Source organism: Papio anubis, chromosome 18 (assembly GCF_008728515.1).
Source record: "Papio anubis isolate 15944 chromosome 18, Panubis1.0, whole genome shotgun sequence".
In the NCBI taxonomy this organism is placed as follows: Eukaryota; Metazoa; Chordata; class Mammalia; order Primates; family Cercopithecidae; genus Papio; species Papio anubis.
The window spans coordinates 71,775,081-71,790,849 of NC_044993.1; the positions used below are offsets into that span (position 1 = coordinate 71,775,081).

A 15,769-nucleotide genomic window follows, 5' to 3' on the forward strand; every position below is an offset into this window, starting at 1 on the left:
ATGACGGCCCCAAATGGAGGCACTGGCCTCCTCTTTTTGCCTAAACCACTTCTAGAAACCTTTTATAAACCACGGGACTTAATGCGTGTCTTTAAGTCACTGCTGTTTTATTCATCATCAGCAACTGACTTTGAGATGGGTCTTCTACCTTACTAATTTTCAAAAAATTGGGATCATTTATTAAGTTGCCACTTATTAGCACTTAATACTATTTTAGCTTTAATTTCTTCACTTTTTAACAATACAATTCATTAAAAGTCATATTTTAAATTAATTCTTAACTGTGTGCAGTTGTGTTTCATGTAAATATTTATTGACTGCCCTTTAAAGCATAAATTTTGAATATGATTAGATATCAACAGCCACATCCTTAAAAAAAAAAAAAAAGCAAGAGTTTTAATTTAAAAAGAACTTTGATAGAAATGATTTTCAATGGACTGAAACCAAACCAAAAGTAAAATGGGTCATTTACAAAAAACAAACAACCCCCTTCGCCGCGCGCTGGAGTCTCCCGGGCAGTGTCGGGGAGCGCTGGCTCATGGTGACGTAGGAACGGCTCACTAATTGTTTGCCTTTCTATCCCATGCCATCTTAACCTGGCTAATGGATGACGTTGGGTTTGGATCAGCCATGAGCGTGGAGCTGAGCAACTGAACTTGAAACTCCTCCACTGTGAGTCAAGGAGGCTTTTCCGCACGTGAAGGACGCTGAGCAGGAAGGACTCCTCTTTGCCTGCAGTTGTAGCGGGTGGACCAGCACCAGGGGCTCTCTAGACTGCCCCTCCTCCATCGCCTTCCCTGCCTCTCCAGGACAGAGCAGCCACGTCTGCACACCTCGCCCTCTGTGCGCTCAGCTTTCAGAGCACGTTTCTCTTATTTCCTGGGTGTTGCAGCGCCTACCTGAACTCATTCAGACCACCTACTTCTCTAGCAGGTTAGCATCTCATGAACTCAACACTCTGAGTCCAGTGTCTCTGTTCCTTTAATTTAATTTAATTTTATTTTATTTGTATAGAGATAGGGTCTTGCTATGTTGCCCAGGCTGGTCTCGAACTCCTGGGCTTAAGGGATCCTCCTGCCTCGGCCTCCCAAAGTGCTGGGATTACAAGCATGAGCCACCACATCTAGCTTCTGTTTCTGATATTTGAAATTTAGTAAGACAGATTTTACCTAAATTGAGGGAATACCTTTACAGATCTAAGCTCTCGTTTCTGCTATCACTTGAATTTGATCATCTTTTGGCAGATTTTTTCCCCATTATATGTGCTAGACTTAAATATCATGTTCCTATATAATATAGGATAGATTATTTTTTGGATTAATTTTCGTTGGATAAGTGGTAAAGATGAAAATGGCAGCTGGGCACAGTGGCTTACGCCTATAATCCCAGCACTTTGGGAGGCTGAGATGGGCAGATCATTTGAGGTCAGGAGTTCAAAATCAGCCTCACCAACATGGTGAAACCGAATCTCTACTAAAAATATACAAATGAGTCAGGCATGGTGGCAGGCACCTGCAATCCCAATTATTCGGGAAGCTGAGGCAGGAGAATCGCTTGAATTCAGGAGGCGGAGGTTCCAGTGAGCCAGGATCACGCCGCTGCACTCCAGCCTGGGTGACAGAGCAAGACTCTGTCTCAGAAAAAAGAAGAAGAAGAAGAAAAAGAAAATGGCTAGTCTTTTGCTGCGAGGCTCTGATGCCAGTACCTGTAATAACAATAGGAAAAACCAGTCTTTAGGGCCAAGGAGAGGGTGTGACTGATGGCCCCACCAGCATGTCTGTCTACCCAGGCCTGCTCTGGGGCAGCAAGGCCAGTGGCAGTCCCAATTCCAAGCCCTTCTTTTCCCCTTCCCTCCACAGCTGTCTCCAAGCCTTAAGAATCACCCAGGAGAGTATGTTGAGGTTTTGTTTTGTTTTTTTTTGTTTTTTTGAGACGGAGTCTTGCTCTGTTGCCCAGGTTGGAGTGCAGTGGCGTGATCTCGCCTCACTGCAAGCTCCGCCTGCCGGGTTCATGCCATTCTCCTGTCTCAGCCTCCTGAGTAGCTGGGACTACAGGCATCCGCCACTGCACTCGGCTAATTTTTTGTAATTTTAGTAGAGATGGGGTTTCACCATGTTAGCCAGAATGGACTCGATCTCCTGAATTCATGATCTGCCCACCTCAGCCTCCCAAAGTGCTGGGATTACAGGCGTGAGCCACCGCACCCAGCTGAGTTTTCTTTTGTGAGTTCAGTGTCGGTTAAGAATAAAGGGCGTGGAACTCTAAAAGCCTGAATATTTTGCTAATAAATAGCAAATCCATATTAACCACCGAGAACATCCCAGTAGCATTTATCAAATGATAAATAGCACTACAAGGATGAAGCTGGAGGATTGCTTGAGGCCAGGAGTTTGAGACCAGCCTGGGAAATAGAGCAAGACCTGGTCTCTACTAAAAATTAAGAACACGGCCGGGCGCGGTGGCTCAAGCCTGTAATCCCAGCACTTTGGGAGGCCGAGACGGGCGGATCACGAGGTCAGGAGATCGAGACCATCCTGGCGAACAGGGTGAAACCCCATCTCTACTAAAAAAAAATACAAAAAAACTAGCCGGGCGAGGTGGCGGGCGCCTGTAGTCCCAGCCACTCGGGAGGCTGAGGCAGGAGAATGGCATGAACCTGGGAGGCGGAGCTTGCAGTGAGCTGAGATCCGGCCACTGCACTCCAGCCTGGGTGACAGAGCGAGACTCCGTCTCAAAAAATAAAATAAAAAATAAAAAATAAAAATTAAAAACACTAGCCAGGTGTGGTGGCATGCACCTGTAGTTCCAGCTACTCGGGAGACTGAGGCGGGAGGATCACAAGCCCGGGAGTTTGAGGCTGCAGTGAGCTGTGATCGCACCACAGCACTCCAACCTGGGCAACATAGTAGGACCCTGTCTCAAAAAAAACAAAAACAATTTTAAAAACCACTACAGAAGTCACAGTGCACATAAAAAGCATGTCATTGATCTTCCATTCAGCAAGGACCAAGTCAGGCTCCAAAAAGACTATGCTCTTTGGTTTTCTTTGGTGTCTGTTTGTTTGTGACAGATTCTTACTCTGTTGCCCCCAGGATGGAGTGAGTGGCACGACCTTGGCTCACTGCATCCTCCGCCTCCCAGGTTCAAGCAGTTCTCCTGCCTCAGCCTCCCAAGTAGCTGGGATTACAGGTGCCCGCCACCACACCCAGCTAATTTTTGTATTTTCAGTAGAGGGGGTTTCACCATGTTGGCCAGGCTGGTCTCGAACTCCTGATTTCAAGTGATCCACTTGCCTCGGCCTCCCAAAGTGTTGGGATTACAGGCATGAGCCACTGTGCCCAGCCAAAAAGACAGTGCTCTTTGTGTATGCAGGGTAGAGCATTGAGGGTGGGCATGCCACAGGCCTTGTCCCCTTATTTCCAGGGGTGTTTGGAGTTAAAATGACACAAAAGACGGTGAGAGACGTGGAGGAAAAAGGGTCCGTGGCTTTTCCCCCACATCCCCACTCTCATTGCGCACCCACGCTCTCTGTCTTTGGTCTGTAACTAGCACTGGGCGTCCTTTCCAGCAAGACGATGGCTGTGCTCAGGCAGCTGGCGCTCCTCCTCTGGAAGAACTACACCCTGCAGGTGCGTCCAGACCCCGGAGGGAGGTCAGCTGCGTGCCCAGCCCCGAGGCTTCTGGGGACACCCTTGAGGGAGGGGTTGTTTGCATGCCCCTGATTCTGCTTTGCAGCCCATCAGTGTGGTCTGTTGTGTCTCTTCCAGAAGCGGAAAGTCCTGGTGACGGTCCTGGAACTCTTCCTGCCATTGCTGTTTTCTGGGATCCTGATCTGGCTTCGCTTGAAGATTCAGTCGGAAAATGTGCCCAATGCCACCATCTACCCAGGCCAGTCCATCCAGGAGCTGCCTCTGTTCTTCACCTTCCCTCCGCCGGGAGACACCTGGGAGCTCGCCTACATCCCTTCTCACAGTGACGCTGCCAAGACCGTCACCGAGACAGTGCGCAGGGCACTTGTGATCAACATGCGAGGTGAGACATGCCAGGGCTCGGTGCCGGACCTGGTGGCGTCTCCGCGGGGCTGGGCAGGCAGGGGTCAAGCCCAGGATCTGCGAAGCAGCTGGGTGAGGAGCTCACCCTGTCCAGACCTAACCTCTGTTTCCTCCCACGTCACTACTTCAACCTGTAAAAGACCTTGCTTTCCCTTAAACCTCTACCTGCCTGCGAGTAAATAGCAGTCTTCTTTGGGTCCGATAGCACTGTCTCAATCCCCACCAAAGGGACCCTGGTGACATTTTAACCCATGGGGCAGAACAGGTAGGAAAATGCACCTGCCTGCATTTGCCTCAGGCTCCTTTCTGTTCCCTCATTTTACAAAAGACATTACTGGTCTCCAGGACTCTATGAGCGGAGTCCAATAAGATAGACAAGAAAAGTAGCAGATATTGGGACTTCAATACAACCTGGCAGAAAAAAGGAAAAAAGAAAGTGAGGTTTTTGCTTGCCTGATGGCATGAAGACCAGGAAGCCATCAAGCCCATCTAGCATCAAGTCTCGTCTCGGTGGCTGAGCCACCCAGGGAATCCCCCACCTTCTCTGGCCATGCCTCATTGTACAATGGGACCAGGGCTGGCCGCCCACCTGTCCAGAGCTGCGAGGGCCCCGGGGAGCAGCAGGTGCAGTGGCCTTAGCAGTACCAGGCCCTGGAACTGCATCTGACAGTCATCAGGGTGGACAGGACTTTACAGGGATGCCTGGGTGTACTTGAGCCAAGGAAAGCCCTTTTGTGACAAGGACAGGGCACGGTTTGAGCGTGTGGCACCAAGAATCTTTTCTGGGACGTGGTTTCGGGTGGGCAGCTCTGAAAACAGTGCTGAGAAAGCCTGAGAAGGGAACTCCCGCTGCGTGTGCTGCTCACTGTTCCTAACCCTTTGCTATCGGGATGGAAGGTGTCGTCCATTTTCCCCTCCTCATTTGGGCATTTACCTGCCAGGCTTGAATTCCACGTAGCAAACACTCAGAGGAAGTGCCTTGGTCCCTCATAAAATGATGACAGTAAAACCCTTTCTGAATTGTAAAAGAGTATCCGGATGATAGAAAAAACCTTTGAGACACTCTGAGTTAATGTCCACTCCATTTCTAAAAACACACCATTCTGGTTTTGAGACAGAGAAGCCACCCCGGGCTGCAGAGCCCAGTACAGGGTGGGTGGTGGGTTTGTGCTGCTGGGCCTTGCTGCAGGTGCTGCCCAGAGCCTCCAGCTCTGCTCCAAAAAACCGCGCCGGGAGAACCCCCTGCCTAGGGCCCTGACCTTGCTGTTCTGCCCTCCTTGATGGCAGCCTGTCTCTCTGCCAAAGATGAAAGCCGCCTTGAGTCTCAGGAAGGGTTTACAAAGCCCTAGAGGGTTTGCCGTCTTTCATCTGCCGGTGACCTGAACCACCCAGATTTTTCAAGGAGGAGGGTAGATTGGGCAACCGCAGCTCCCGTGCTCTCTCTCCACAGTGCGCGGCTTTCCCTCTGAGAAGGACTTTGAGGACTACATTAGGTATGACAACCGCTCGTCCAGCGTGCTGGCCGCCGTGGTCTTCGAGCACCCCTTCAACCACAGCAAGGAGCCCCTGCCGCTGGCGGTGAGACGTGCGGCCGGGCCAAGCAGTCGCAGCCCATCAGCAAGGCCTCCGCTTCCTCCCGCGTCACTAGTTCAACCTGTAAAAGGCACTGCTTTCCCTTAAACCTCTGCCTGCCTGCGAGTAAATAGCAGTCTCTCCTTTGGGTCTGATAGCACCATCACAGTCCCTGCCAAGGGGACCCTGGTGACATTTTAACCCATGGGGCAGAACAGGTTAGAAAATGCACCTACCAGGCCGGGCGCGGTGGCGCAAGCCTGTAATCCCAGCACTTTGGGAGGCCGAGACGGGCGGATCACGAGGTCAGGAGATCGAGACCATCCTGGCTAACACGGTGAAACCCCGTCTCTACTAAAAAATACAAAAAACTAGCCGGGCGAGGTGGCGGCGCCTGTAGTCCCAGCTACTCGGGAGGCTGAGGCAGGAGAATGGCGTGAACCTGGGGGGCGGAGCTTGCAGTGAGCCGAGATCCGGCCACTGCACTCCAGCCTGGGCGACAGAGCGAGACTCCGTCTCAAAAAAAAAAAAGAAAATGCACCTACCTGTGGCCGCCCCAAGCTCCTTACTGTTCCCTCATTTTACGAAAGACATTACTGGTCTGCAGGCCTCTGTGGACAGAGTCTGATAAGATAGATAAGGAAAGTAGCAGATATTTAGGACTTAAATATGATCTGGCAGAAAAAAGGAAAGAAAGAAAGTGAGGTTTTTGCTTACCTGATGACATTAAAATTAGGAAGCCATCACGTCCATCTAGCATTGTGGTTGGTGGCCCGCCAGGGATCCTGAACGCTTGGTGGCACTTCACATTGGAATTAAGAGAGGAATGGCCGAGAACCACCCCCCAAAAGGGGCCCCTGTGTGGCTCCCTGCTCCTGCTGGGACAGGGACCACTCAGTGTGACATTCCGGGGCCCACTGGAGATTCTCAGAGGCGGGGGAGTGGTGAGTTCTCAGCCGTGACAGCCCCCCAAGCACTCTCCCACTCCACCTTGTTGTTTGCTTCTCTGTCTGGATCTCTCGGAACAGCTGGTTTTCTCTTTGTTTCCACAGGTGAAATATCACCTACGGTTCAGTTACACACGGAGAAATTACATGTGGACCCAAACAGGCTCCTTTTTCCTGAAAGAGACAGAAGGCTGGCACACCACTTCCCTTTTCCCGCTTTTCCCAAACCCAGGGCCAAGGGAACCTACATCCCCTGATGGCGGAGAACCTGGTGAGAAGCTCGGTTAGGGTTCATGTTACCAGCCCGGGGTGTTGACTAGTGACAGTGACATGGCGGCAGCCCCACCTTTCTAAAGTATTTCTTGAAGAAATACTTTCGGAACATTTACTCTTGTTTATAGGAAAAGTAAAACACCAGCATAACTGGTTTCTAAAAGACTAAAATAATCCTTGAAGATAGCGAAGGCCCTCTCCCTATATCCTCGAAGACGTGCTCTTGAATGAAACATTTGTATCTCGGCTTTTTTTTTTTTTTTGAGACGGAGTCTCTCTCTGTCGCCCAGGCTGGAGTGCAGTGGCACAATCTTGGCTCACTGCAAGCTCCGCCTCCTGGGTTCACGCCATTCTCCTGCCTCAGCCTCCTGAGTAACTTGAACTACAGGCGCCCGCCACCACGCCCGGCTAATTTTTTGTATTTTTAGTAGAGATGGGGTTTCACTGTGTTAGCCAGGATGGTCTCAATCTCCTGACCTTGTGATCCACCCGCCTCGGCCTCCCAGAGTGCTGGGATTACAAGCGTGAGCCACCGCACCTGGCCTATTTCTTTTTTTTTTTTTTTTTTAGACAAGATCTTGCTCTGTTGCCAGGCTGGAGTGCAGTGGCGCAACGTCGGCTCACTGCAACCTCTGTGTCCCGGGTTCAAGCAATTCTCCTGCCTCAGCCTCCCAAGTAGCTGGGACTACAGGCACACACCACCATGCCCAGCTAATTTTTGTATTTTTAGTAGAGATGGGGTTTCACCATGTTGACCAGGATGGTCTCGATCTCTTGATCTCATGATTCACCCGCCTCGGCCTCCCAAAGTTCTGAGATTACAGGCGTGAGCCACTGCGCCCAGCTGTATTTTAGCTTTTAAAAGCTTCAGTTTGAGTCCTTGGGGCTTGGTTTACATTTTCCTTTTCTTCCTGGCCTTCTCTGTGTACAGACTTACTGGCATTTGTAGCTCCGTGGTCCTTGTGTAGCTGATCCATGGTTTGACGGAATCAGTGTGGTGTTCATGGAAGCCAGATCTTGGTTACTCTGATGCCCCATCAGTGTGTGTCTTCGTGTGGACGTGGCAAGCGGTTGGAGTATGTGCCTCCTCTGAAGCACGGTCTTGTCTTGGAACTGAACTAGGGACAGCCCAGAAGTGACTTGGACACAGGCCTAGGCTTAGCTGTCAGGCCAGGCAAGACCCCACTACAGGTTCTGGGTGGAAGTCCAGGGTGTTCTGGAGAACGCCGTATTTCACGGGTCTGGCAGGAGGCAGAACTCATGGAAGTTTGCCATGAAAGTCACAGCAATGTCCCGTCCCTCCATGAGGCTTGACTCTGAGACACAAGCACCAGGCAGGCAGGAGACAGCATGCATGCAGCCAGCACTTAGCGATGTCCCTTACTGGTGCCAGGGCTGCCACCAGGCTAATGCTTTAGGGCAAGATTTTACATCTAGAAAAGGAACTAAGGTGAACAAGACCTGGCATGGGATGTGTGAGGTCCCAGAGCAAGGCCTTTGACAGGTCACCCAGCCTGGGGCTCAGGAGAAGCTATGTCCGGCTGTCACACATGATGCTTGCTGCCTGCAGCAGGGGACTGCAGTGGGGGACACTGGCTGCTGAGACCGGGGACTGGGCAGGAGTTCATCAGCTCCCTCCTGTTTTTGGAGGAACAATTCCCTAATTTTGGAAGCAAGAGAAAAGCAATCTCAAAGGAAAAGACTGACAGATTTCAGCATGTACAAACTGAAAATTTGCCCAACATGAAAAGGCCTAATGGTGATTTAAAAAAAAAAAAAAAAAAGCACGTAGCAGACTGGGGAAAACCTTTGTGGCAAATGACACAGAGCAAATATCTTTTGTTAGAAAAAAACGTTTTGTTACTAAGAATAGTTGGTTAGTCCTCAGCAAGACAGAGAACCTGAGGGGGAAGAAAAGTTGGCTGGAAAAACCAGCTCCTAGGAAAGCCCCAGGAAATAGAATGTGTGTGAGACTGGCATGGCGCAGGGACTGGTCAATTGTAGCCCCAGTTTTGCCTCCAGATGTCCATGCCTTACACCTACTAATACGCCTGATGAGAATTCAGCCCTCACGGCTGGGCACAGTGGCTCACACCTGTCATCCCAGCATTGGGAAGCTGAAGCAGGCAGATCACCTGAGATGAGAAGTTTGAGACCAGCCTGGCTGGCCAACATAATGAAACCCCGTCTCTACTAAAAAAAAAAAAAAAAAAAAAAGAAGAAAAAAGCCAGGCATGGTGGCATGCACCTGTAATCTGCTGAAAGCTGGGGAGGCCGAGGCAGGGAATCGCTTCGAACCCAGGAGTGGTGTTACAGTGAGCCGAGATCGCGCTTTCACCGCACCTAGCCCGGAGTGAGAAAGCGAGATTCCCCTGGTTCAAAAAAAAAATACAGGCGCAGATCAACCGTAATCCTGTTAACGCTGGGGAGTGATGAGGCTGATGAGTGATAAACAGATCGAGTTATCTCTGGTTAACATGGTGAAACCCTGTCTCCTACCGAAAAATACAAAAATCTCTTGAAGGTGTGGTGGCGGGTGCCTGGGCCAGGTTTTGGCTGGTGGGAGGGTAGGTGCCTGTAGCTCCGCTACGCCGAGTCAGGAGACTGCTTTTTAACCTGGGAGGTTGGAGGCTGAAAGCAGTCAGGCTACTGTATCTCCAGCCTGGCCACAGAGCAAGACTCCATCTTGGGGAAAGCGATCATGTGTGTGATTTTTTTTTTTTTTTTTTGAGATTGAGTCTCGCTGTGTCACCCAGGCTGGAGTGCAGTGGCGCAATCTCGGCTCACTGCAAGCCCGGCCCCAGGTTCAGGCCATTCTTCCTGCCTCTGCCTCCGAGTAGCTGGGACTACATGCCTGGCCACCACGCCTCAAGTTTTTTGTATTTTAGAGACTTGCTTCTACCATGTTAGCTGTGTGGATGGTCTCATCTCCTGACTCCCTGATCCGCCTACTGCCTCCCAAAGTGCTGGGATTACAGGCTTGAGCCACCGCTGCTTCTGGCTTTTTGAGACGGAGTTCTCTGCCACCCAGGCTGGAGTGCAGTGGCCGGATCTCAGCTCACTGCAAGCTCCACTTCCCTGGTTCACATTCTCCTGCCTCAGCCTCCCTGAGTAGCTGGGACTCAGGCTACCGCCACTGCCTTGGCTAGTTTTTTAGTAGAGACGGGGTTTCACCGTGTCAGCCAGGATGGTCTCGATCTCCTGACCTCGTGATCCGCCCGTCTCGGCCTCCCAAAGTGCTGGGAATGTGTGTGATTTTTTTGTGTGTTGCGTTAGTTACAGAGTGGAAGTGACAATCACATCACTCTTCTCATTTGCTGTAAGTGTGTGGTGCGTTTCCTTCCTTCTCCCGTGTTACCACTGAGCCGCCATGGGGGTCCTGAGCCGAAGTCACTCTGTTGCCCCAAGCATCCCTTCCCCCACGGACCCCATGCACATGGCCCTCTGCCCTCAAGAGCAGCTCCTTGAGGTGGGCCATATTCTGCTCCCGCACCCAGGGTACATCCGGGAAGGCTTCCTGGCTGTGCAGCATGCTGTGGACCGGGCCATCATGCAGTACCATGCTGATGCTGCCACACGCCAGCTGTTCCAGAGACTGATGGTGACCATCAAGAGGTTCCCGTACCCGCCGTTCATTGCAGACCCCTTCCTCGTGGCCATCCAGTACCAGCTGCCCCTGCTGCTGCTGCTCAGCTTCACCTACACTGCGCTCACCATTGCCCGTGCTGTCGTGCAGGAGAAAGAAAGGAGGCTGAAGGTGACTGCCCGCATTGACTTCCCAACACTCTAGAAACCGCGCTGTCCTGGGGAGGCTATGTCCAAGGGCTTGGTGTTTTGGTATTAATTTTTCTTTTTTTGTTTTTGTTTTTGTTTTTTTGAGACAGAGTCTCACTCTGTGTCCCAGGCTGGAGTGCAGTAGCGCGCGGTCTCTGCTCACTGCAAGCTCTGCCTCCAGGGTTCACGCCATTCTCCTGCCTCAGCCTCCTGAGTAGCTGGGACTACAGGCGCCTATCACCACGCCCAGATAATTTTTTGTATTTTCAGTAGAGACAGGGTTTCACCGTGTTAGCCAGGATAGTCTCAATCTCCTGACCTCGTGATCCGCCCACCTTGGCCTCCCAAAGTGCTGGGATTACAGACATGAGGCACCGCGCATGGCCTAGTATTATTTTTTCTTAGAGACAGGGTCTCGCTCTGCCACCCAGGCTTGAGTGCAGGGGTGCAAACACAGCTCAGTGCAGCCTCAACCTCCCCTTGCTCAAGTGATCTTCCCACCTCCACCTGCCAAGTAGCTGGGACTACAGGTGTGCACCACCACAGCCAGCTCATTTTTTTTGTTGCAGAGGTGGAAGTCTTTCTATATTGCCAAGGCTGGTCTCAAACTCTTGGCCTCAAGAAATTCTCCCATTTCAGCCTCCCATCTCAGCCTGCCATAGTGCTGGGATTACAGGCATGAGCCGTTGCACCTGGCCAGGGGCTCATTTTGAGGCTGCCCGGTTGTTGATCTGCTTGGTGCCATAAATAACTTTCATAAAACTGTGCAGCATTGAGGGAGTCAGCAGTGGGCTATAAAATGATTCTGAAAAAAATTGTGTGCACGTAGACTTGTATAGATACACAGATCAAACAAATAGGGCAAAACGTGAAACTGAACCCAAGCCGTGGGAATGTGAGAGACTATCGTGCTCCTCTTCTCGCTGTTCCGGAGGTCAGAAATGATGCATAAGAAAGGGCTAACCCTGGGCATTGGCACACACCTGTAATCCCGGTACTTTGGGTTGAGGTGGGTGGATCACTTGAGGTCAGGAGTTCAAGACCAGCCCGGACAACATGGTGAAACCCCGTCTCTACTAAAAATACAAAAATTAGCCAGGCGTGGTAGCGTGCACCTGTAATCCCAGCTGCTCGGGAGGCTGAGGCATGATAATCGCTTGAACCCAGGAGGTGGAGGTTACAGTGAGCCGAGATCGTGCCACTGCACTCCAGCCTGGGCAGCAGAGCAAGACTCCAAGAAAGAAAGAAAGAAAGAAAGAGAGGGGAGAGAGAGAGAAAGAAAACAGAAAAAAGGAAGGAAGGAGAGAGAAAGCAAAGAAAAAGAGAGAAAAGAAAAGAAAGAAAAAAAAAAGAAAAATGAAAGAAAGGAGGGAAGGAAGGAAGGAAGGAAGGAGCTGAATTTTTAACTTTATTTTTAATTAACTTCAGTTGAAACGGCCACACCCGGCTGCTGGCTGCCATATTGGTCAGTGTGGCCGCCCCAGGACTCCCCATGCACTTTTGGTCAGTGGAGGAACTGGGTTTCCTCATCACCACTCCTGACTCCTTGGTGGAGCAGGTGAGGAAGGAAGGTGTGGTCAGAGCCGTCCCATCACTGTGCCTCATCCTTCACTGCAGAGGTTCTGGGCCCCTCCTTTCAGAGTAGGGGAGGACAAGGGAATGAATGGCTATGGCATCCACAGCTATGGTCTGATCTGCTGTCACGTCTCATGGCCAAGGAGGCTGGTGTTGGTGTGGTTGGAAACATCGCACAGCTTCGGGGGACAATCTCAAGTACCAAGAAAGACTGGGGAGCATGCGCTGGGAGTGTGGAATCGCTCCACAGAATAGAAGGCTGGCCGGGTGCAGTGGCTCATACCTGTAATCCCAGCACTTTGGGAGACTGAGGGAGGCAGATCACTTGAGCCCAGGAGTTTGAGCAAGATGAGCCTGGCCGACATAGTAAGACCCTGTCTCTACCAACAAATTTTTAAAAGGAACCGGGCATGGTGGCAGCCATCAGTAGTCCCAGCTACTCAGGAGGGTGAGATGGGAGGCTCACTCGAGTCCAGGAGTTCAAGGCTGCAGTGAGCTATGACTGTGCCACTGCACTCCAGCCTGGGTGACACAGCCAAAAAAAAAAAAAGAGGAACGGTAGGAGAGGGCAGTTTTATTTTCCACTCGAGGTTAAACGTTGTCGAATGCGGGGCTGCTGGGACAGTCGGACTCAGGCCTGCTGCCGTCCAGCCTGGCACATGCCATCCTGGCGGGCAGTGGCAGGCCCCCAGCAGCGTGGCAGCTTCTCTCCCCAGGAGTACATGCGCATGATGGGGCTCAGCAGCTGGCTGCACTGGAGCGCCTGGTTCCTCTTGTTCTTCCTCTTCCTCCTCATCGCTGCCTCCTTCATGACCCTGCTCTTCTGTGTCAAGGTGAGCGTGGCGTCGGTGGGGCTCTGGGGAGGATGGGGAGAGCCAGGATACCCCAGGAGGGCCCTCTTGGGAAGAACTCTGTGGTCAGCGACTTCAGAGAGAGTCTGTCCCTTGTCAGGGGGAGGAGCGGTGGATGTCCCACTCCTCTTGGTGGAGCCAGGTCCCTGTGAGCAGGGATGGTCAGGAGTCCTCCTGGTCCACCTCCACCAGCCTGCCCCGCCTGACTCCTGCCTGTGTCCTGCAGGTGAAGCCGGATGTAGCCGTGCTGTCCCGCAGCGACCCCTCCCTGGTGCTGGCCTTCCTGCTGTGCTTCGCCATCTCTACCATCTCCTTCAGCTTCATGGTCAGCACCTTCTTCAGCAAAGGTGAGTCCCAGTCATGGGGCAGAGTGGGGTTGCCAAGGGGCCAAAGGCCATCTGCATGGAAATAACCCAGAGGCTGTGATCGGAAGGGAGAGGGGCCTGGTGGACCTGCCCAGGAAGGAGTTGAACAGGGGAAAGTTGGACTGGGAGGAGGAGAGTCAGCGTAATTTAGGGAGAAGGAGAATTCAGAGAAGGTAGGTGTGTGGCTGGCCATGCCGAGTGCTGTCCAGCTGCCCAAAGGGACTGTGAGCCGAAAGTGAGGACAGTGAGCCCAGCTGTGCGCAGAGCCTTGCGGTGAGAGTTACGCTGAAGGTAGTTTTTCGTGTCTGGATTGTGTGTGTTCACTTTGTTATCGTTCTCCTTTGCTGCTTTCTTTTCCTTTCCTGCCTTCTGTTGGGCTGATAAAGTCTCCTCTCGTGCCTTTTACCTCGGATGGTTCAGAGGCTATAAGTTGTGTTTCTCTTTCTTTAGTGATCGCCTTTAATGTTTCACTTAATTACTTACCTCTAAAATTCCAAAAAGTGAAGTTATTCAGTACGCCCAGCCTCCTCCCAGATAAAACTCCAACCTCACCACCACTCTAAGTATTTATTAGAGGTTCCCTTTTTTTTTTTTTTTTTTTTTTTTAGTTGAGACAGTGTTGCTCTGTTGCTCAGTCTGGAGTACAGTAGTGTGATCTCAGCTCACTGCAATCTCTGCCTCTGGGGTTGAAGTGATTCCTGTGTCTCAGCCTTCTGAGTAGCTGGGATTACAGGCACACGCCGCCACGACTGGCGAATTTTTTTTTTCTTTTTTTTTTTTTTGCGTTTTTAGTAGAGACGGAGTTTCACCAGGTTGTCCAGGCTGGTCTTGAACTCCTGACCTCAAGTGATCCACCGTCCTTGGCCTCCCAAAGTGCTGGGATTACAGGTTGAGCCACTGCACTTGGCCCTTTTTTTTTTTTTTTTTTTGAGATTGCCTCTTATTCTGTTGCCCAGGCTGGAGTGCAGTGGCACAGACACAGCTCACTGCAGCCTTGAACTGCTGGGCTCAAGCTGTCTTCCGGCCTCAGCCTTCTGAGTAGCTCGGACCACCAGTACGTGCCACCACACCTAGCTTTTTTTTTTTTTAGAGATGAGTTCTCACCATGTTTCCCAGGCTGGTCTGGAACTCCTGATCTCAAGTAATCCTCCTACCTCAGCCTCTCAAAGCATTGGGATTACAGGTGTGAGCCAACATGCCTGACCTCCTAACTTTTATTGTTGTCTAGTTTGTTTTATCATTTAAGAAAACCTAAGTGACCAGGGATGGTAGCTCACACCTGTAATCCCAGCACTTTAGAAGGCCAAGGCAGGAGGATCACTTGAGCCCAGGAGTTTAAGACCAGCCTAGGCAACATGGCAAGACCCTCTAAAAAAAAAGTTTAAAAATTAGCCAGGTGACCGGGCGCAGTGGCTCACGCCTGTAATCCTAGCACTTTGGGAGGCCAAGGAGGGCGGATCATGAGGTCAGGAAATGGAGACCATCCTGGCTAACACAGTGAAACCCCATCTCTACTAAAAATACAAAAAATTAGCCAGGCATGGTGGCGGCGCCTATAGTCCAGCTACTCGGGAGGCTGAGGCAGGAGAATGGCGTGAGCCCGGGAGGTGGAGCTTGCAGTCAGCCAAGATCGCGCCACTGCACTCCAGCCTGGGCGACAGCAAGACTCCGTCTTAAATAAATAAATAAATAAATAAATAAATAAATAAATAAAATAAAAATTAGCCAGGTGTGGTGGCACAGCCCTGTGGTCCTAGCTACTTGGGAGGCTGAGATGGGAGGATTGCCTAAGCCCAGGAGGCAGATGTTGAAGTGAGCTGAGTTTGTAACACTGCATTCCAGCTTGGGTAATGAGAGGGACCCTATCTCAAAAAAAAAAAATCATAAACAGTTGTTTCCTATGTGCCATTCCTGTGCTTTGCCAACATATTTGATGTGCATGTGATTTTCGTGTACCCAGCCTCTTTAGAGTCACACACAAAGATGTGTCGAAGCACATCTTTGAGTAGTTCTTCTAGTAGGCATTGGTGAGTGGTCGATGCTTTTCACTTTGTACGTCCAAAGGTGTCTTTATTTTGCCCTCACTCCTGTATAGTATTTTAGCTGCCTGTGAAATTCTCCACAGATAGATACTCTCCCTTGGCAATTTTATAATGTTATCTTATTGCCATCTGATACTCATTGTTGGTGGGAAGTTTGCTGAAAGTCTAGGTGTGATTTTTCTTTATGAACATTTCGATCTGAGGGCTCATGTGTCTTTGGTTAGAATTTCAATGAGATTTCTGGTAGTATCTCATCAGACTTTGCTCTGTGTGTGTGTGTGTGTGTGTGTGTGTGTGTGTGTAAAATCCATACAATTT

General features: G+C 50.8%; 1 protein-coding gene across 1 annotated transcript in view; it reads left to right on the top strand.

The window, feature by feature from the left end:
- The window catches only part of LOC101000026 (ATP-binding cassette sub-family A member 3), a 60,105-nt gene that overhangs the window by 10,922 nt on the left and 33,414 nt on the right, over positions 1 to 15,769 (top strand). The window contains exons 3-10 of the mRNA XM_003916379.4: positions 629 to 933; positions 3,550 to 3,629; positions 3,768 to 4,032; positions 5,503 to 5,630; positions 6,677 to 6,842; positions 10,342 to 10,601; positions 12,910 to 13,026; positions 13,271 to 13,391. Of these exons, the coding sequence (XP_003916428.1) occupies positions 3,576 to 3,629; positions 3,768 to 4,032; positions 5,503 to 5,630; positions 6,677 to 6,842; positions 10,342 to 10,601; positions 12,910 to 13,026; positions 13,271 to 13,391 (1,111 nt within the window). The 5' untranslated portion in view covers positions 629 to 933; positions 3,550 to 3,575. The remainder of the gene's footprint in view (positions 1 to 628; positions 934 to 3,549; positions 3,630 to 3,767; positions 4,033 to 5,502; positions 5,631 to 6,676; positions 6,843 to 10,341; positions 10,602 to 12,909; positions 13,027 to 13,270; positions 13,392 to 15,769) is intronic.